An 18,322-nucleotide genomic window follows, 5' to 3' on the forward strand; every position below is an offset into this window, starting at 1 on the left:
AGCCGTGACTCTACAGCCACTGAACAACCCGCTCTCACAGGACCACTGGATCCGCTGAGGGGAACAAAAACGCGTACAAAGCCGGTTATCAGTGAGATGGAGAGGTGGAGGAAAACGCTGAGAGCAATCCACAAAAAAACTCATCCACCATGCTGCACATGTTAGTGGCTCAAACGGGAACAAGAATCCATTATTTCATAGGGAAAGAGGACATCTTGAACATCTGTGTCAACACCGGGTATGTGTCTGCGCCGAGTTTAGTCGGGTACTTCAAAGCTGGCTGATGATGCTTGACGGGTTGGAAATATATGTAGAGGGAAGCAGAATAATGTCAAAGCTGCATTTGTTACCCAGTTTTTATATAGCAAGACTCAAAAAAACATGTGTTGTGATGAAAGTGTTATCATTTGAACAAAGCTAAATAAACTTCAAGACTGTAATAACTGCTAAACTCTGCACATTTAATGTTCAATCAGTTTGCTGATCATTTGTATGTCTCTGTGTCTTTAACTGATGAAGGGAGTACAAGTGATTCACAGTATTTTGGGGGGTTATTTCACCGTATGTCTACATATGAAATCACTCTTAACAGCCATTGACAGAATAAATAGAAATTGAATTAAAATATGAAGAAGAAACACAGAGGAATAGGAATACCACATTTATAAAGTACTCTTTTGTGTTGAAGGCCACTGGGGAAAGTACAAAAGGTTCCTCCGTTAAAAAAAGAGAAATAGATCCATGGTAAACATTTTGATGCTAGTTATTTAAAGACTCAGCAGTTCAGCTAGCGGCCTAAACAACCTAACAAAAACAGAACTCGGTGATCCCCTACTTCAACTGAGAGTTCAAAAGTTCTCCAGGTGAGCGTCAGACCTAAAGAGCCTTTACAAAATCTCCCTTCTGCCCACCTTCGCCTCCAAGTGCTCTGATGTAGTGCTGAAGTCTGCTGCCCGACTTGTTCTCCCTCCAGATTGGGGTGCCTGTAGGAAGTGGGACCCCTAAATAAAAACAGAGACATGGCACAGCGGGCCATCTCGTTACCGACATTCGATTCCAGATCAGTGGTAAAAATCAACTGGTGATGCCTGTGACAATAACATATATAGGAAATAGTAGGAAAAAAGGATTGAAAAAAACAAAAAAACAAGTAGACTGGACGAAGAATTTTTTTTAATTAAAAAATGGAGAAAAATGTCAAGCGAGTGAAACCAGAGTCTGGTGGATGACCTCTGTCATTTAGGAGCCATGTTAGATTCGACTCAGTGTCATGCAAACACAACAGCAACAAACTCCATGCAAAAACCATGCAGCAGAGAAGAGAACTGAACAAAATGAGACAAACAATAACACAATTTCAAAAGAGTGTAATGAGGTGAAGAATAGAAATGTAAGTATGGGACTAGTGAAAGATACTGAAATTATTTCATTTCATCAGGATATTTAACCTGCCAAGTAATCTCAAACATGACTGAAGCAGCTAATAATTCCAGTAATCTCTGTCTGTATGTAGATTGCATATTTGAGAACCGTTCATCTGATCCGCTTCACACTTGCGATGTGTAATGTTCAGGGCCAAACGAGGTGCAGCGGAGAATTTGTTGTGATTTGGACACGTGATCCGTAAAGCTCATGTTGAGTTGCCGATCGGGACAACAACAGATTCTCCAGTTCAGGGTTCTGTGTACTGAGTCAAGTTTCACTGAACTTTGAATAAACAGGTGAACAGCTGTGTATATGGAACAAGAGAATGTTTCCAGATAGTGAAAAAAAAACGGCGCGTCAACTAAGGACTAAAAACGTGTGAAGCCCTCTGCGTACCAAGCGGAAGAATTTCGGAACAATTGGTTTCTGTTTACATCTACTCTGACCACGGAAAATCCTTACAGTGTGAAGCAGCATAGCTTTTGGGCCTTCGGGGAGAAGCTGAATGACAAGAGGCGGACTGACCTTTACATTGAAACCTGAATCCTCCGTTTGAACCAAGAGACTAAACAGTGGGACCGGTGAGTGTAAGTGTGCGGACATGCAGCCCGGGCCGGCAGCTGCTGCCGCTCTGTGTGCGCCATCGTGCTGGAGCGAGGGAGGGATGGACGGAGGAAGGGGGCGGAAGAAGGGGTAAGCTACAAGGCTGATGATGGATGAGAGGTTCCATCGGTAATGATGGGCTTTCAGAGGCTCTCAGCCAGACAGGCCACAGGCCGTAGTGTGGGTAAACAGGTGAGGAAGGGAGCGAGGTCTACAAGGAGGCAACGTTTGCTCTCGATATACTGTCAATGTGCGATTCCCAGCGGTGAGGGAAAATTGGTGCTGCAAACATCTCTAAGCGGCGGCAGTTAGGGGCCTCGACAACAGCAATTTCAGAGTAATAATTGAGATCAAGACCGACCGGCCAAGAGCTTTTTTTCCCCCCTCTGAATCCTTCAGACCGTGAAACAGAACAAATCAATGAAAACCAAGAGGCAGAAAATGACTGAAGAAAAGCAGAGGCCATGAAACTGAGGAGCAGGAGCAGAAGGAGACTCCCTGATCCGAGATTGATTGACAGATATGGTTCAGAGCAAAAGGTCACAGTGTCTTCATGGCTGCCTGGCCGTGTCTTTGGTTACCTGCGACCTGCGTCCTCGGTCCACGAAGGTGCAGATGGGGTTGTACGCCCCTGTCCCGCACACATACAGGTGGGTCCGGTTCCACGGCTCGATCAGACGGATGAAGTTTCCACATTCCCCCTGTGGGAGGGCAACACAAAAACCCAGCAGGATTAGAGACTTAGATTTAAAAAAAGATGTTGAACATGAAAACCAACGAAAAAAAAACTGGTTACATAATCCTAAAATGCCCCACTGCTTGTTAATAACCCCTCTATCTGGCTTAAAACCTTCACATCTATCATTTCAGCTGTTGGCCGGCTTGTGCTTGGCAGCTCCGCTCCCTGGCTCGGAGTGTCGGCCTGGCCTGGGCTTCACACCAGACCACACTGTCGGAGGGAAAATGTTTCCAAACACCATATAACCATGTGGCAGGAACCAAGAGCAGCAGTGGGTCTGAGCTGTCAAGTGTGTTTGCCGGGGGTTTGAGGGAAAGAGCCAATTCAATGTTCCGTCAGACTTGACAACTGAAAAACATTTTGGTTAGGCATAATTACACTGTTGAGTGAAAATTTAGCCCTTTAGGAAGGAATTGTTTTTTTATATCCAATTTGCGTTTTTTTTTATTGTAGAAGATGACAAAGACGTGAAAATCTCGACGCTGATGTGGTTTAGTTAGAATTTCAATTATTTGAGTGCAAAGAATTCAGGCAGACAAAACAAGTTTTATAGAGGGAGGACAAAAGAGGCGGCGCTGGTGAAAACAGCTCAGTGCTTTCGAGGGTTGCAAGCTTTCTAATCTCGATTGGTCCAACCAGCTGTCCGCCTCTGCCGCTCCGCAATCCACCCAAATCAAAACTCCATCTACAAAAATGTACGGGCTTATGATATCTGCTCAGATTTGTCCGTCACGTCGGCTGCTAGTGACAGCTGGTGAAAAAGAAAGGATGTACCAAGCATAAAAAAAAGGGGGTGGGGGTGGTGAGCCACTTTGGCAGATCTTAGCTACACGACAGATGCACAAGTCAGAGGATGTGCGTGTGCGCGTGTGTGTTTATGCATGTGGGCCTGTGTGTATTATTCAGCGCCCCCCCACCGAGAGCACAGTGGGGATGATTGCCTTTGACCTCCTGCCTGAACCGACATCCCCTTTGAATTGCTTTTGAATTGTCATCATCTGTCATTCCCTAAAGAGCGGCCCGCGCTGCCAGGACGTCTCGCAGTGGCCAATTTTATTTCTTATTTTAGTGATGAAATTTCAAACCCACCTTTAACACACACACACACACACACACACACACACCCAGACGCTCACACACACACACACACACGGAGGCTCGCACATGCACACGTGAACATACAGATGCCAATGCGACGTAGCCAGAGGCCGTGAGAGGCGCGGGTCACCAAACACGCATAAATGAACATTCCAGTTGGATAAACAGCAGCCTGCGCTCTCTACCAGCAGGGGAGAGCAGGGTTATTAGCCAGAGCCTCGTGCCCACCGACCTCTGGCAGCGCTCACCCCCCAACATGGAAGAGTGTGTGTGTGTGTGTGTGTGTGTGTGTGTGTGTGTGTGTGTGTGTGTGTGTGTGTGTGTGTGTGTGTGTGTGTGTGTGTGTGTGTGTGTGTGTGTGTGTGTGTGAGAACAAAATCAAACAATGAAAATCTGGTTTGAATATGAATTTCAATGATGAGTTTCCATCTCGTCCTGGTGGGGACTCCGCCGTGGCTTTGTCTGGATGTTTGAATGGTATTAACACTTCACACAGGCCTGTAGCTTCCCGTGGTAAGTCGGGACAACAAAGAAAAAAAGAATCGCGGTGCAAAAAGACATTTAAATTACTTAAATATACATTTATCTATGTCATGTATGAGATGCGTAGGTTGGTGCGTGGAAGGCGTTTTCAGATTTCAGGGACGACGGCCGAGTGTCGCACGTTCCGGGCTCCCGCTCGAGCGTAATTGGTGGCAGCTGTGTGCACTCAGCAATCAGGGCGGCGGCGACAGTGAATGAGAGGCGAGATTTAAAATGTCCTTCAATGACCCCAGCGCCACATTCACATCTGAAGTGGCCTCCACGGAAAATACAAGAAGAAAACACAGCTGAGATGTTTTACACCAGGGCTTCAGTAAATGTTGAAACGTGCAGCAGGTCACACAGGACGCAGGTTTACAGCCGTGCTGGAATATTTACAGGTACATCGTCCTGACTGGTTCGGAGAGTTGATGAATTGCTCAAAAGGTTCCAGGAAGTAACCAGCGTGAGACTCTGAATAAGGGCCGCAACAGCATGATTACTTTTACAAGGATTCATTTATCCATAAATTCTTTGACTAGTTGATTAATTGTTCAGTTCATGCGATGGTAGAAGACCGAGGGTAATATAGCCCTATAGCTTGACGTGACATCTTTACAATCCTCATTGTATTTAACAGTCCAAAACCCGCTGGAGTATTTCTTTATTGTTAATGGTCCACGTTCCTCATTTAAAAGCAGGCAACAGGCCGCTGTTCTGATATTCTCCCCCCTAACGTGACACACGTTCCCTTCACTTTAAAGTGACACTAATGCTTGTACTTGGTCATAAATAATTGTTCAGATTTGTTCATTGTTTCAGCACATCTTCTAATTCTACATCACATTGTTTGAATACTTACATTAGAGTCTTTTCCCGACAAAACACATTCAGTCTTCCTCTGTGGGACAACAGGCCAGTGGATCTGACGGGGGGGGGGAAATACTGGTTAGCTGTAAACTTGTGTTGAGCCGATCCTAGTTTTTATAATGTTTTTTTGTGGGACATTTCTTACTATGAGTGGCTCCTTGTTGATGTCGTGCAGATCCAGAGAGAGGATGTAATCTTTGCTGCCCACATACATGCGGTCGTGGTCCTCGTCCATGCGGAGGATACGATAGTCGGTCGAGTTCAGCAAAAAGGAGAAGTGGTGAGCAGTGCCAGTGGACTTCAACTCTGCATAAATAAGGCAAAAAAAAAAAGAGAGAGTGGGGGGAAATAAATACTTTTGTTAGTGCTGTGAGACTGAAGTAGAAAAAAAAAAAGCATAAAATAAAACTGGGAACTGACAAACCACAGACAGTTACAGGAGATGTGTGTGTAGCAGCTAATTTTTGGCCCAGAGATGCTCTTTGGTTTGGTTCCTTCAAACTTTATGTGCTAGAGGGGCTCTTCTATGTTAATGATGTACCTAATCAGACTCTGTTAAATCTAATTAAAGAGGCCATTCATTTTTTTTATCCCAGCATCACAGTTACAACCAGCAATTATGGGATTATGGGCAGGCTCCATCAGGGAATGACAGACTTGACACAAGCAACGACACAGAAAGTGAAACCAACCCTGTCTTCAAGAAATGATGTTTATATACAACTAAACTGCAGCAGCGAATACATTGGAAATCTAATCTAAATTGGCAGGAGCTTGTTGGGGTGAATGGTGGGAGTACATGAGCGTCTCACTGGTGACCAGGCTCCATATCGCATGTTCGAGTCCCATCTGCAGTTGGGTTAACGAAAGAGCTTTGGTTAAGATTAGAAAAGGTTGCCATTTTTGTTAAATATAAATAAACATTAAATATGTAACTTTGGCCACTGGGGGTCTCTCGATCAAAACACTAACAAAAGACCTAGTTTGATGACATCGTGGAGCAGCGTGGGATCATGGGAGTTGTTGTCTTCACAACCTTTGCTGATGAAAATCTACCCGACACAACTCAGGAGCAAATCAGGTCAACGGATGAGTTCAGGTATCAAACGGCGATGAATAAACGTGATCCATTACGAGTGACCAATACAAACAGTAGAGGGAAAAACTGTGTGTCAAACATAATTTGCCCCAGTAGATAATGGGATAGTGGGTAAAGTGGATATAACGCAATTAACAGGCGACCAAAGTGAAACACCGTTATGTTCCCTTGAATACAATACTGGATTTCTCTGGGTGCGAAAATTGTTGAAAACATTTGGATAATGTAAGTCCAAAGGTGTAGTGAATTTTGGACATATTATATATTTAAGGAGACGGGACTCAGAGCTAAATGACAATAGAAAAGTAGTGGATCAGTCATGACAACAGCAAAGAGTCATTTAAACTTGAGTACAACATGGCTTCTATTACACAAAGGTCAGATGAAGATAATGTTCAGGAGCTGAGAGTTTGGCCCTGGACCTCATTCACATTTTTTCTCCCCAATTACATGGAGTCGTGAAAGAGTTGATTTCCTTCATTATAATCTCTAGACGTCAATTCTCCAAAGACACTGACCCCCGCGCTTAAAGTCTCACATCATACACAACGTTGCCACTTCCTTTCCTCCATATCACTGCTTCCCAAACTATTTGGAAATCAAACAGCTCTCAGATGGCTCACATGCTGCTGAGGGCAATTCACTGGTGTGTGAGTTTAAGTTACACCCGGTGTGCGAGGGGAGATAAGTGGAGATCTGGTGTACAGAAAGCAGCTTTTTTCTCCCGGTCCTCCCATTACCTCCCGAGCTGTTAGAGAATCCGATAGGTCTCCCTCTTTCTCCTGCTCCCTTTCAAACTACGCTTGGGAAAGTGGAGCTCGAGATAGTTAAGCCTGCACTTGTGCTGTTCTATTTACAGAGAAAACTGGGGTTCCAGATAGAGGACCTGTTCATGTTCCACTTCAACGGGACCAGACAAACAGCTCTACTGTTTTCTTTAACCGGGTCTGAGGGTCACTGATGAAGAGAAAGACTCGCTCCAACAGCTACAGCAGCTTTCCTCATCCAGGCAGAACTTGTTGTTTTACTCGGATATAAAAAGGCAGCACGATGTTTTCCACCTGCACAGGACATGTTGAAATACTGACATGAATCCTCTGGCTGAAAGCTCCTCAGCCGCTGGTGAGCTGAGCTCCTTCAGGAGCTGTGAAATGCTGCTGTCACGGCGCAGCATCACGGCCCTCGGTGGAGTGGATAAGGGAGTAAACAGGAATAGACGTGGCTGTCACCCATGTAATTCTCATAAGTTCCCTGCAGAATATTCTGTAAAGCTTGTTCCCACTCATGGACAGAAATGTGTTGTGGGTCCGTGTTTAATTGACCTTCAGTGGAGTCATATTGTGGTGAAATAATGGGGTGTTGTCTTACAAAATGTTGTTGTGATCAGTTAAAATAAACGATTCCATGGAAACTTGTCTTAAAATCCAAGGAAATTTGTCACAGAAGTTTATGTTTCACATATTAAAGATCTAAATATTACTTTGTAAAATTAAACCCCATGTTGAGAACTATTTTTACCATTTATGGCTGTAGTTTTATTTTTAAACAGTGGTACTCAGACTCTATAATTATCTCTCCGTATAACAGAATTCATCATCAGTGGCAGATTCTGCCATTTCTGGGCATGATTCAAACTGCCCGACTACAAGAGGGATTCACAGGAAATGATGCTTATTGAAGCTGCTTTGATTTGAAGGCGTTTCCTCTGTAATCAATCACATGCAACCACAGGCAGTGCAGTGAACCTGACCGAGGCTGAGAGAAAACTAACCAAGCCTGAGATGCATTTTGGGTTTTGTGTCCAAACCCGAGCCTGATGTTTTTCACCGATAAGGTTTTCAGCAAATGTTACTGAACTCAAAAAGCCCAAAAATAATTTCATCCACACTCTAATTTGCACTGTTATTAACTGTTATTAACTTTTTGATGATTAGAATTACAATAGCATTGTGACAGATGCACACACTGTGATCATTCTATTATCATTATTATTAGTAGTAATACTAACCATTGGGAATTTCACCTTGGTTTATAGTAAAATCAGTAACCGTTTCACCTATGCAGCATGAAATCATGTCGCCGTTGGTATTTTTGACTTCTTTAATAGGAGAAGTTGATTTTGTTATTGAATTGTACTGTAAACAGATAAACAGTTTTTTAAAGTAGCTGCTCAAGGAGTGTTTGCTGTTGTATTAATCTATAAATGATGTTACCACACTAACCATGGATTTTTCCATATCAACCAGGCAGGACTAAACATTTTGGGCTTATCACCTCAGTTGATATCAATACCAACCATATCAACACGGGTTCCTGCACTGGTTCTGTTAAGTGAGGACAAAGGGTGCAGGAGGTGACAGCCCGCCAGTGGATGCTCATGTTACGCATCTATGAGCTCATGCAAATTCGATGCATGGACATAAACAAATGGAGAGCAACTTAAATCAGCGTACATCTTTTCTCCATGAACAACCCATCTCATTTTCTATACTCGTCTCCTTGTCAGCCACACACCTCAGCAAACTAGAAGCTCCGGCGGAACAAACACTTCAAACGATATTGGAGCTTCAGGGACAGTCACCAGCTGACATCCCACATTTATCACTCATGCACTCATGGGGCATCTGAACGGGAGCATACTGGTGGTGACTGGCTGTCGCACGTCTGACAGCGGTTAGGTCACCGCAAAGTTCAGGTAGCCTGGAGAGGCAGATAGACGAGACGGACCAGATGGACAGACCGATGGACAGACCGACAGATAATCTACCACCTTCCATATTAACATTCATCAAAAAAACGTTACAGCTTCAAATGCCTGACAGCCCGTCATCTTTCTCTGTCTCTCTTCTAGTCTCAGTCTATCATTCAGAATCACTGGATCGATATCTACCAGTTTTAGAGATGACCTTAAAAAAAATGACCATATTGATTTCACTGGGGCCACATGATGCATGAAGAATGAAAACCAGCACAGGGTCCAAAGAACTGTGAGCTGCAGGAGAGTTTTCAGTCTGAAGGGATTACTATGCAGCACGCAACAATTACATTACTTTAATGGCAGATCGCACAATTGAAAATGGAATAATCATCTTCTCACAGAAGAGAATTTACATGGTTGAAATTATATTCACTTGTGGTTTGGACAACTTATCATTACAAAACCACCACTTGCGACACGGTTCAGTTTTATGTTCTATAAAATTAAAACGGGAGACCACTGACAAATAACAGAAAAGATGGTTGGCGGGAAATAATGGAAAAGATGTCTGGGGCTGCGTGTGCTCGATGAAAATCATTTGAAAAAGAAGAAAAGGAAACATCTTTTCATGGTGGTCTGTACTTTGATGATCACTGGTTATATTGTTCTGGTAATAAAAAGCCAGGCCCGGCCAAAAGAGTAAAAACCGTGTTGGTGACGGTCATGTGTGCACATGCTTAGCCTCATCACACCATCCCTTTTGTATGTGGCCCCATTCTGAAGCTATGTGCTCATGGTGCCAAACAACCCATCGGACTCATTCCAAAGCACATTTTAAACCAATATGAAGACTACAAGTCCCTTCGGCTAAAATATAATCGCTCTATCAAAGCTGTACTGTGAATTAACTCTATTCATCTTGCCATTTTAATCTGTGAAAATGAAGGAGCAATCTTGCACTCAGGAGAAATATTACATCTTTATGAGTTGAGACCTGCTAAAACACAATTCCTATGAAAAGATGCCTGTGGTGTGGTGAGATAAGGAGTTAGGTATGATAACAGTCCACCTCAAAGCAACTCCTCAGCCCTATTGTCAGCACAAATTCAGCTTCTCGGTAGCATTCCTGCCCGTTGCAGCTCAGCCCTAATTGCCCATGAAGCCAATAAAAATGTTTCAAAACAAATCAGCGCCTTGACATCGTGTTCAGCGGCAGAATTTACGACCCACTGGCAAATTCAGCAATGATAGGGTGCAAGTGTCTGTCTTTAAAGACCGCAGGATCTGGTGTGTATCAACAAGTTTCCCAGCACGGTCTGAGTAATCACCACCAGACATTGAGGCAGACAGAGCTATAACGTCTTCAGTCTCTAGTGTGAACGTAGAGTCGTCTGCAGTTTGTTGGAGACCCTCGTTGTTGGATAAAAGCCAATCTGCCCCTACTACTCCCCCAGAATGTGAATGACATCTGCTGGTAAACCGAGCCTGTGGTCTGTCCACCTGTTGATGTGATCCCTCTGCACCGAGTGTCACTCTCTGCTCTGTTCTGCAGCCAAGGTATGCCGCCCTTCGGCCAGGCTTTGTACAGCGGTGTGGTTTTCCTGGGTCAGATTTAAAGGAACACGAGTGACCACGGTTTTGTGTCTGTAAGAAGATGACGAAAGACGCTTCCAGACAAGCCTGCTGCTATCAGCCTTGGAAATCTTCCCTTTCTTCCAGCCAGTGTGGATATACGTGTGTGTGAGTGGGAGTTTCGGTTGAAAAGGGAGGTGGTCGTGGGTGGGGGTGTGGTTTGAGGAAGCAGGCAGCAGAAAATCCCACATACCTGCCCAGGCATCCCCAGCATGCAGTCTGAATTCCCCCTGATCTACCGCTGTTCAGAGCAGAGGTGTGGCCACACCTTGCTGCAGCTTGTCTGCAGTCACGCGTGCACGGATATGTCCTTAAAAGGATTTGTATCTATCAACTGCAGGACCAACTTTCTAAAAAGGTCTATGGCTTCTCAAGCTTGTGCTTGCGACTCTTACATTTTGAAAAATTAAGCGTTGCAAGGTTTTCTTCTTTGCTAGTGTCACACAACCTTACTCTTCCATTCACCCTCATCTTATTTGGTCATTTGGTTGCTATTAGCAGCATGCAGTCACACTGCTTCCTAAATGTCAGGTCTTGCTCGATCTCCCATGATCTCTGATGGAGCACAGTGCAAGGTTGGACCACCATTTTTGACTGACGACCACAAATCAGACCAGGTTTCTCTCACCACTGTCAAGTTGAGTCTTAGAAAGCTGGGGGAAAAAAATCTCACGGCGTAAAAGGGCTTGCGCTGTATTTGTCTAACCCTTAGGCGAACTCATAAAGGCAGCAGCTCAGACAACGCTCATTACTCATCTTCGGAATAATCGTAGGTCTCGTTCTAGACACTGACAAACCTGTGAGTATGAGTAACTTTTTGATTCATCCATCTACTATAAATACACAATATAAAGGATTAAGTGTCTCTTGGAAAATCCCAAGTGCACGCTGAATATCTGAGGCCGGTGCATGTGTGTAACTGCACAGGACAGAGAGGTCATTACGGATACGAGACGAGCTGAACAGCAGAGAGAAGCCTTATCAGCTCAACCTGTCTCCGCTTTGTGTTTGCCTCCGTTCACCACCTCATAATCAGCCTCCCGCCACTCACTGGGGCCACGACTATTGACTCAGTACACATGTCACTGGAACTGATTGCTGCTTACCTGTGCCTGTCAAGGAGAAATAATTGGCACCAGATTATGTCTTATCTATACCCTTCCGGATGCTGTCACTCAGGTGCTCTTCATGCTCGTCTGCCACCGATACCACTGTGTGTGTGGCCTACGTGTGTGTGTGTGTGTGTGTGTGCGCGCGCGCATAGAAAGAGAAGTCGAGCGCTCTGATCCTCGCATCAAATTAGGGACACCTGTCTCCTACTGCACAAATCAAGAGCAGGGAAAAATTGATTTGAGCAGTGAGTTCACTTCCCCGAGTAGAAATGAGAGATTATAACAAATCTATTTCTGCTGTTTTTGGATGACAGCAAAGGTTAATTAAAGCACGAGGGAGCAGAGGAGGCGCTCTGCTTCGACTGACAGGAAAGGTCAATTATTTAGTTTGTCTGGTCTGCAAAAGCCAACCTCCATCAAGTTCATGTTGTACTGCATGTAATCAGAAGAGGATACAGTGGGATTACATGCACAGAGGAGACGGACAAGACATGTGGCTCCTGTTCCAATGTTATGTCATCTTTTCCAACCTTTTACACAGAGGGATGAACTAAAATAAATTATTATTATTCATTTTCCAGAGATCCAGTCAAGGAACAAAGAAAAACTATTTTTCATGTTCAGCAGAAACCAATGCAATGCGTGTCCATGCTTTTTCCCCTACAAACACCACAGTGGACAGCTGCCCTCAATAGTTCTGCAGGGCTGCAGGTGAAAGGTCAAAGGGCACACGGGGTCTGAGGTGAAAGCTCATCCTGGCCCCCTTACACACTTCAGCATAATCAGGATTATCTCTGGGGGGTCAGGCAGGGTGCCTCCGCCAAGCTGGGTCAGGAAAGAGCAGGGTGGTCATGATGATACTGAGCTGGGATGGTTAAAGAGAGGAGGAGAACAGGGAGAGACGGGAGAAGACGGCTCCTGAGAAATGTTTGAATGGGGGCGAGGACACTGGTGTAGGTGCAGCTAAGTGAAAAAGAGCACGCACAATGAGCTGAGGTAAAATAAAATCCAATATGTTCACTGTTGCTTCTTCACAAAGGTCTTGGTGTTATAATTCGGTTTTTTCTGCTTGGTAACACGTTACTACAGTGAGACTTTTAAGGATTCTATAGGATTTATACTTTATCTTCTATTTACAATACATTTCACAAAGTTTTTATTTAAGTTGCAATGAAAAGTGAGAAATCCATACCAACACTATGCCGTTACATATAAAGCCTTGCTTTTCAGGAAATCACTGTGCCACACACTCTTCCTCTACAACACTAATCTCTGGATTTCAGAGAACATGAAAAAAAACACTGGTTGGTTCCTTACTTCGTTTACAAAATACTAAATCTTCCAAACACGGTCTGGTCCCGTGGCTGGCCGTTGTAAGCATAATTGTTTGTGTGTGTGGGGGATTTGGGTCGTGCAGATGCTGCAAGCTGCTGTAATGATGATGAAGCTGTGTTTGTTGATGTAGCCGTGCTGTCGCTTGCAGCGAGCTGGTCCGGGTGGCAGCGGCGGTCATTGGTGACACGTCAGGGTAGAGGGATTATGGCGAGGGCTGAATAATGAGACAGCGTTGGTGTGAATGGATGAAAAATCCTCCTCTCCCCGGCTGACCTCTGACATGGCACTCAGAACAAATACTCTCCCTCTCGGTCAGCTGCACTAACAAACACCCAGATGCACGGCGCTTTCTCACTTCATTCTTATTCATAGATTTCTCTTAATCCTCTGCTCGATTACGTTTGTGGAAATTTGCAATGCTCCTGTCGATAAATCCGCTCATTTCTCCTCTGATTGTAGCCAGGAGTGAACAAAGCGCACTTTTACGAGTGCCCTCATGCTTTCTCGTGTATCAAGGTCATGGCCAGTGTGTTGCTAGCTGGGGGCAATAAGAGGGGGGTAATTAGGAGGTAAATATAGAGAGACCATTAGATGCAAGTGTTGACTCAGAGTCCACTGGGGACAACAGCCACCTCTATCCTGTCTGGGTGTTCCACTCTCCAGTCCAGCAATGAGAATCCACTCTATTCCCTGAGGTCATTTTTCACCCACAAACAGCAAATGGTGTGGTGGAGGAGTGAGAATGGAGGGAGGGGTCCCGGGGGGAAGTAAAGCCTGACAGCAAACGTAAGAACTTCCATTTATCAACGCAGGCAGGAGAGAGCCATGGAAACTCTGAGTCGAACTCATAGAGAGCTGCTCAGCAACTAACACAGAGAGGCTGAGCTCCCTGCACTGCTGCTGGAGGGGCAAAAAAAAAAAGATCCGCTCACAAAGGCTTTCCAATGTGTATTCTAATCAGGAGTTGGACAGAGGACAAAACCCACTCACGAGATCTCAGACAGAAGCTTAGGTAAGAGCAGGAGTGGAGGGAGGAGACAGAAGCTCACAAAAGTCATGTTTTAGAAGGACTGAGCGAGCAGCATTTGGTATTTAGACAGACACCATAATTCACAAGTTAAACAGACGCACATACATGGATTTAAAAAGCTGTGTGTAACATTTTGATCACGTGTATCCCACTAATAATTCCCCCAAATCTCGGTTTGTCTGTATGTAGCTCAAATATCTTGAGAACCGTTCGACTTATTGACTTCACACTTGGTCTTTTTATTGTTAGGGCCCCAAGGAAGCGCAGGGTCGAATTTGGTGTGATTTAGACATGTGACATGTTCAATATTAATAAACCTTGAATAAACCTTGAATAAACAGGTGACCAGTGCTCTGTAGGAGCAGTAGCTGAGCCTTCTCAACGTAGGTGATGATGTTGATCACGACAGCAGCATATTCTGCTCTTTGTGCAGCAGCGGTGGTGCAGCTTCAGGATTCGGCGGAGTGGGACCTACAGACAGTCTTAACTCCTGTGCAGTGGGGAGAGATGTAGCATTTGAGGTAGACACAAAGATGTGCTGATCAGGCAATGGTTGTCTTTTGAATGGGAGAAATCTAAATAACGTACTTAAATCTGGAGGACTCTCTGAGGGAGGAGTGCAGGACACTGAAATAGGTTGAGACATTGCTGTGCTTTTATGTGGAAGGGTTCCTCCATGAAGTACCTGTGCACAAAAGGTTCAACTCCATTTGACAATGAAATGTGGCTGCAGTTAAGACTCAAACTCTACTATATTAAGGAGGACAAAATAATTTCATCCTTTCAGTCATTTTCAATCAGATAATCAAAAGGCTGCTTCTTCTGTTTTTCAAAATAAAACTGGATTACCGCTAAGTGATGAGTGATGAGGAAATGCGTATATCGGCATCATTAATCGCTTCCCTGTCCTGCATCAACCACTAGAGATTGTTTGAGCTTTTCCGCCACCCTTGCACACCATCCAGAACACTGAATGGATTCTTTACAGATGTTGTCTAGGCAGCTTGACATAAAAACTTCGAGCATTCCCCCGTATCCTAAATCTTCCTCTCTATGCCTGATTAAAGCGATTTTGATTTATCACCCAGCTTCTTCCGACACCTTTACTTTCCTCTTGGCTTGTCTGATCCTGCCAGCATCCACTAGTCTCCGTCTGCATACCAGTACATTGAGATAACACACGGCAGTTTTTCTGTTGATTCCTTCAATCCTTTCTTTAGCACCCAGCATGGCACAGGTGGAAGAAGGAGGGTGATGGGGGATGATGTGCGAACGAATGAGGCATTTTGCAGAGACTGGCAGGCTCAAACCTCACCCATTAAAAGTATTTAACTCTGGCATGAAGAAGGAGTCGAGAGACACTGAGATTCAGCAGTGATGCATTCATCCGAATGTTGTGCAAGCTTTAAGCAAATTCCTGTGAAAATTCCCACTTGCCTGCGGTTGTGTGGTTCCAGCAGCTTCCATTGTGCAAAGAGGACACGATGACACATTCAAACCAGGACCAATAACTATGACACAGCATGGCATTTCCTTGCTGCTTCCCAGCTAAAATGTCTTTCATGTTAATTTAATGTGTGATTCCGTCTCCTCTGTCCACACACACCATGTGGTGTTTGTGTGAGCTATTCTCTTGAGAGAGACTTGAGCAGCCCACCTGGAGAGAGAGGCCAATTATTTGACCCCATTCAAGAGACCAAACTTTTTTAGTGTTTTGGAAGGTGGAATTTAAGCACTTGCACTAATTTCTAAAGTCAATGATCTCAGCTGGAGCTTTTGGATTAAATGTGCTAATTGAAAACGTGGAAATCATGGAAACTGCACTACACTGGTAAGGACATGCCTATACTAGCCTTTTCCTGTATTACGGCATGAAAGAAGATGGTCAATTAGAGGTTTAAGCTGTGAGTATAAACTCTACCTCGGTCCCAAATGACCGGACAGGGCAGCTAGTGGAGCTCCAGGGTCACCAGCATCATACTACAGACCACTAATGGGCTAGAACCAGAGGCCCATCTGCCTCGGCGCGGTCAACATAATATTACATGCCCTGCTGCTGCACACACCCACTTGACCCCACGTCAGTGCGAGACAAAGACGGGGTCAGCCCCGACCAGGTACGTGTCGGCACAGATCCTGGGCCGAGCCTTGTGCACTAATTTACTGTGACAGGCAGGGGACAACCAGATAATGCTCAACAATCAGACGGCTGGTTGCTGAGCAGCATGGCGTGGACCTCAGATGGGGTGTCAAGGTTTTGGCCTGCAGCAAGGACCTGCTCTTTTGTCAGACGGCCTTTGTGCCGTGTTAATGGCGAGTAGAGGCTTTGCCACAAAGACTCAGAAAAGCATAACCATAAGACAGTGAGTCCTTTCTAAAACAGAAATGATGCCATTTTTAGATTTTCAGCTCTATGGATGACAATGGATGGTGTTCAGTCAATCGGCTAGTCCATCAATTTGGGGCAGAGTACTGCATTAGTTATCCCCTGACAAGTGGTACAGATAATCATGATTCTGAGAGCATAACATCTTGTGCTGGTGATCAACTGCATTTCCTTGTAGCGCCATCAACAGGTCAGTAATCAACACTTATCCCTTAATTATCTCAACATCAACAAGATGGAATGGCCCACATTATTGGACAGAGATTCATGGTTCCCAGAGGCTGTATACTAACTTTGGTAGCCCCCTGAATTTCCTCTCAACGTCCCCATGACATTCACATTTGAATGTCCCTTTATTTACCTCAACTGCAGAAGGAAACAGGTATTTTCTTGGGACAGGTTTTTAGAGGAAGATCTTTATTCCATAAATATAATTAGACATATTTTGCCCTGAATTCACACACACAAACAGACACACACACCAAGCAGAATGGAGGAGCTGTGGTGAATTGACAATGATTGAAAACTATATTCATTATCATCAGTTACATTTTAAGTAAAAGACCATTTTACTTCAAATGGTCTTTACATCAAACCACAACCTCAACAAACATGTAGAAAAGTGATATTTTGTCCACAGTCAACTGGCATGTTTTACACAACCATCTAATAAATCACATGTATACGATAAGGTAGACAAATTCATTTAAATATGCAATATAATGACCAGTGTATAAGGTGGCATTAAAATGTAACAGAGGTGCTAAGTCTTGGCTTTTTCTCCAGGGAAGGTTTAGGCCCCAGACCCCCCCGGTTCGCCTACCTTTCCTACTGGCTAGCTTCTCCATATCCTCATGGAAAATGTCCAATAAATATAAAAATATTTGGTTCTGCCACTGAGACAACATGCCACAGTTGATTGACACTTATAATGTTGAATGTCAAAGATGTTTCAAAACACTTTCCCTCAAGAGAGGCTCTTTGCAAACAGATCAAACATACCATTCCTGCAGTAATCCATTCTATTAGTGGCCAACTGTGCAGCCGTGAACCAACAGATCAATATGGCATTGACCTCAGTGGATGATTCGGAGGGTAATTACATTGGGAGCATGAACTCTGTATTTTCTGTCTTTAAATGCTCTGTAACCAAAGAAAAACAAATCACCAGCAATATGCTTGGACAATTCTTGAGTATATTCTAAAACAAAAACACACACATTCCATGACAAGTTATTACAGGTAACCCCAAAGCTGTTATTACTTGGGAGCAGACCAAGAACAATATTATTTTTTTCTTCTTATGGCCTCGATGAGTGGATTGAGGTCCACAAGTGTGAGATGTTTTTTGCTAGAGTTTCATTTATTGGATTTGGGCCCATCGCTGGCTCAGGTTTATCAACAATTCTTCCCTGAACAAAAACAAAAAAAAGTAGTTTTATCTGTGAGTCTTCGAGCACGTTTTTCTGCGTGTTTCGCAATCCACTCACCACCTTATTTTTATAGTCAAGTTATCAGCTAGAGACGTTCCAATAGGTTCCAGCATCGAAAACGCATCCAATACTGCTGAAAAAGCCGGGTCGGGCATCGGTGAGTACGCAAATCTATGCACCGATTCGATACCACATCTTTAAGGTACATCACCCTCAACCAGATACCCTGTACTGCCAATGGCAAGTACTGTTTTTAGAGCAGTTTATATGACGATGCATTGTAGCTTTAGCTCATGCTAGATGGTCCCACAAGTACCACAGCTGCATCTACCGTATGCTA

At 44.2% G+C, this 18,322-nt stretch overlaps 1 protein-coding gene across 4 annotated transcripts in view; it reads right to left on the reverse strand.

The window, feature by feature from the left end:
* Positions 1-18,322, reverse strand: part of sema3fa (sema domain, immunoglobulin domain (Ig), short basic domain, secreted, (semaphorin) 3Fa) — a 52,008-nt gene that overhangs the window by 15,844 nt on the left and 17,842 nt on the right. For 2 of the 4 annotated variants that reach the window (XM_035151579.2, XM_035151580.2), the window contains exons 3-6: positions 5,403-5,563; positions 5,250-5,312; positions 2,610-2,729; positions 912-1,001 (exon numbers count right to left, since the gene is read on the reverse strand). In XM_035151579.2, coding sequence (XP_035007470.1) covers positions 912-1,001; positions 2,610-2,729; positions 5,250-5,312; positions 5,403-5,563 — 434 coding nt within the window. The remainder of the gene's footprint in view (positions 1-911; positions 1,002-2,609; positions 2,730-5,249; positions 5,313-5,402; positions 5,564-18,322) is intronic. The other 2 variants (XM_035151582.2, XM_035151581.2) reach the window with 1 other exon arrangement.

The sequence above is a fragment of the Hippoglossus stenolepis genome, chromosome 3 (assembly GCF_022539355.2).
Source record: "Hippoglossus stenolepis isolate QCI-W04-F060 chromosome 3, HSTE1.2, whole genome shotgun sequence".
NCBI lineage: Eukaryota > Metazoa > Chordata > Actinopteri > Pleuronectiformes > Pleuronectidae > Hippoglossus > Hippoglossus stenolepis.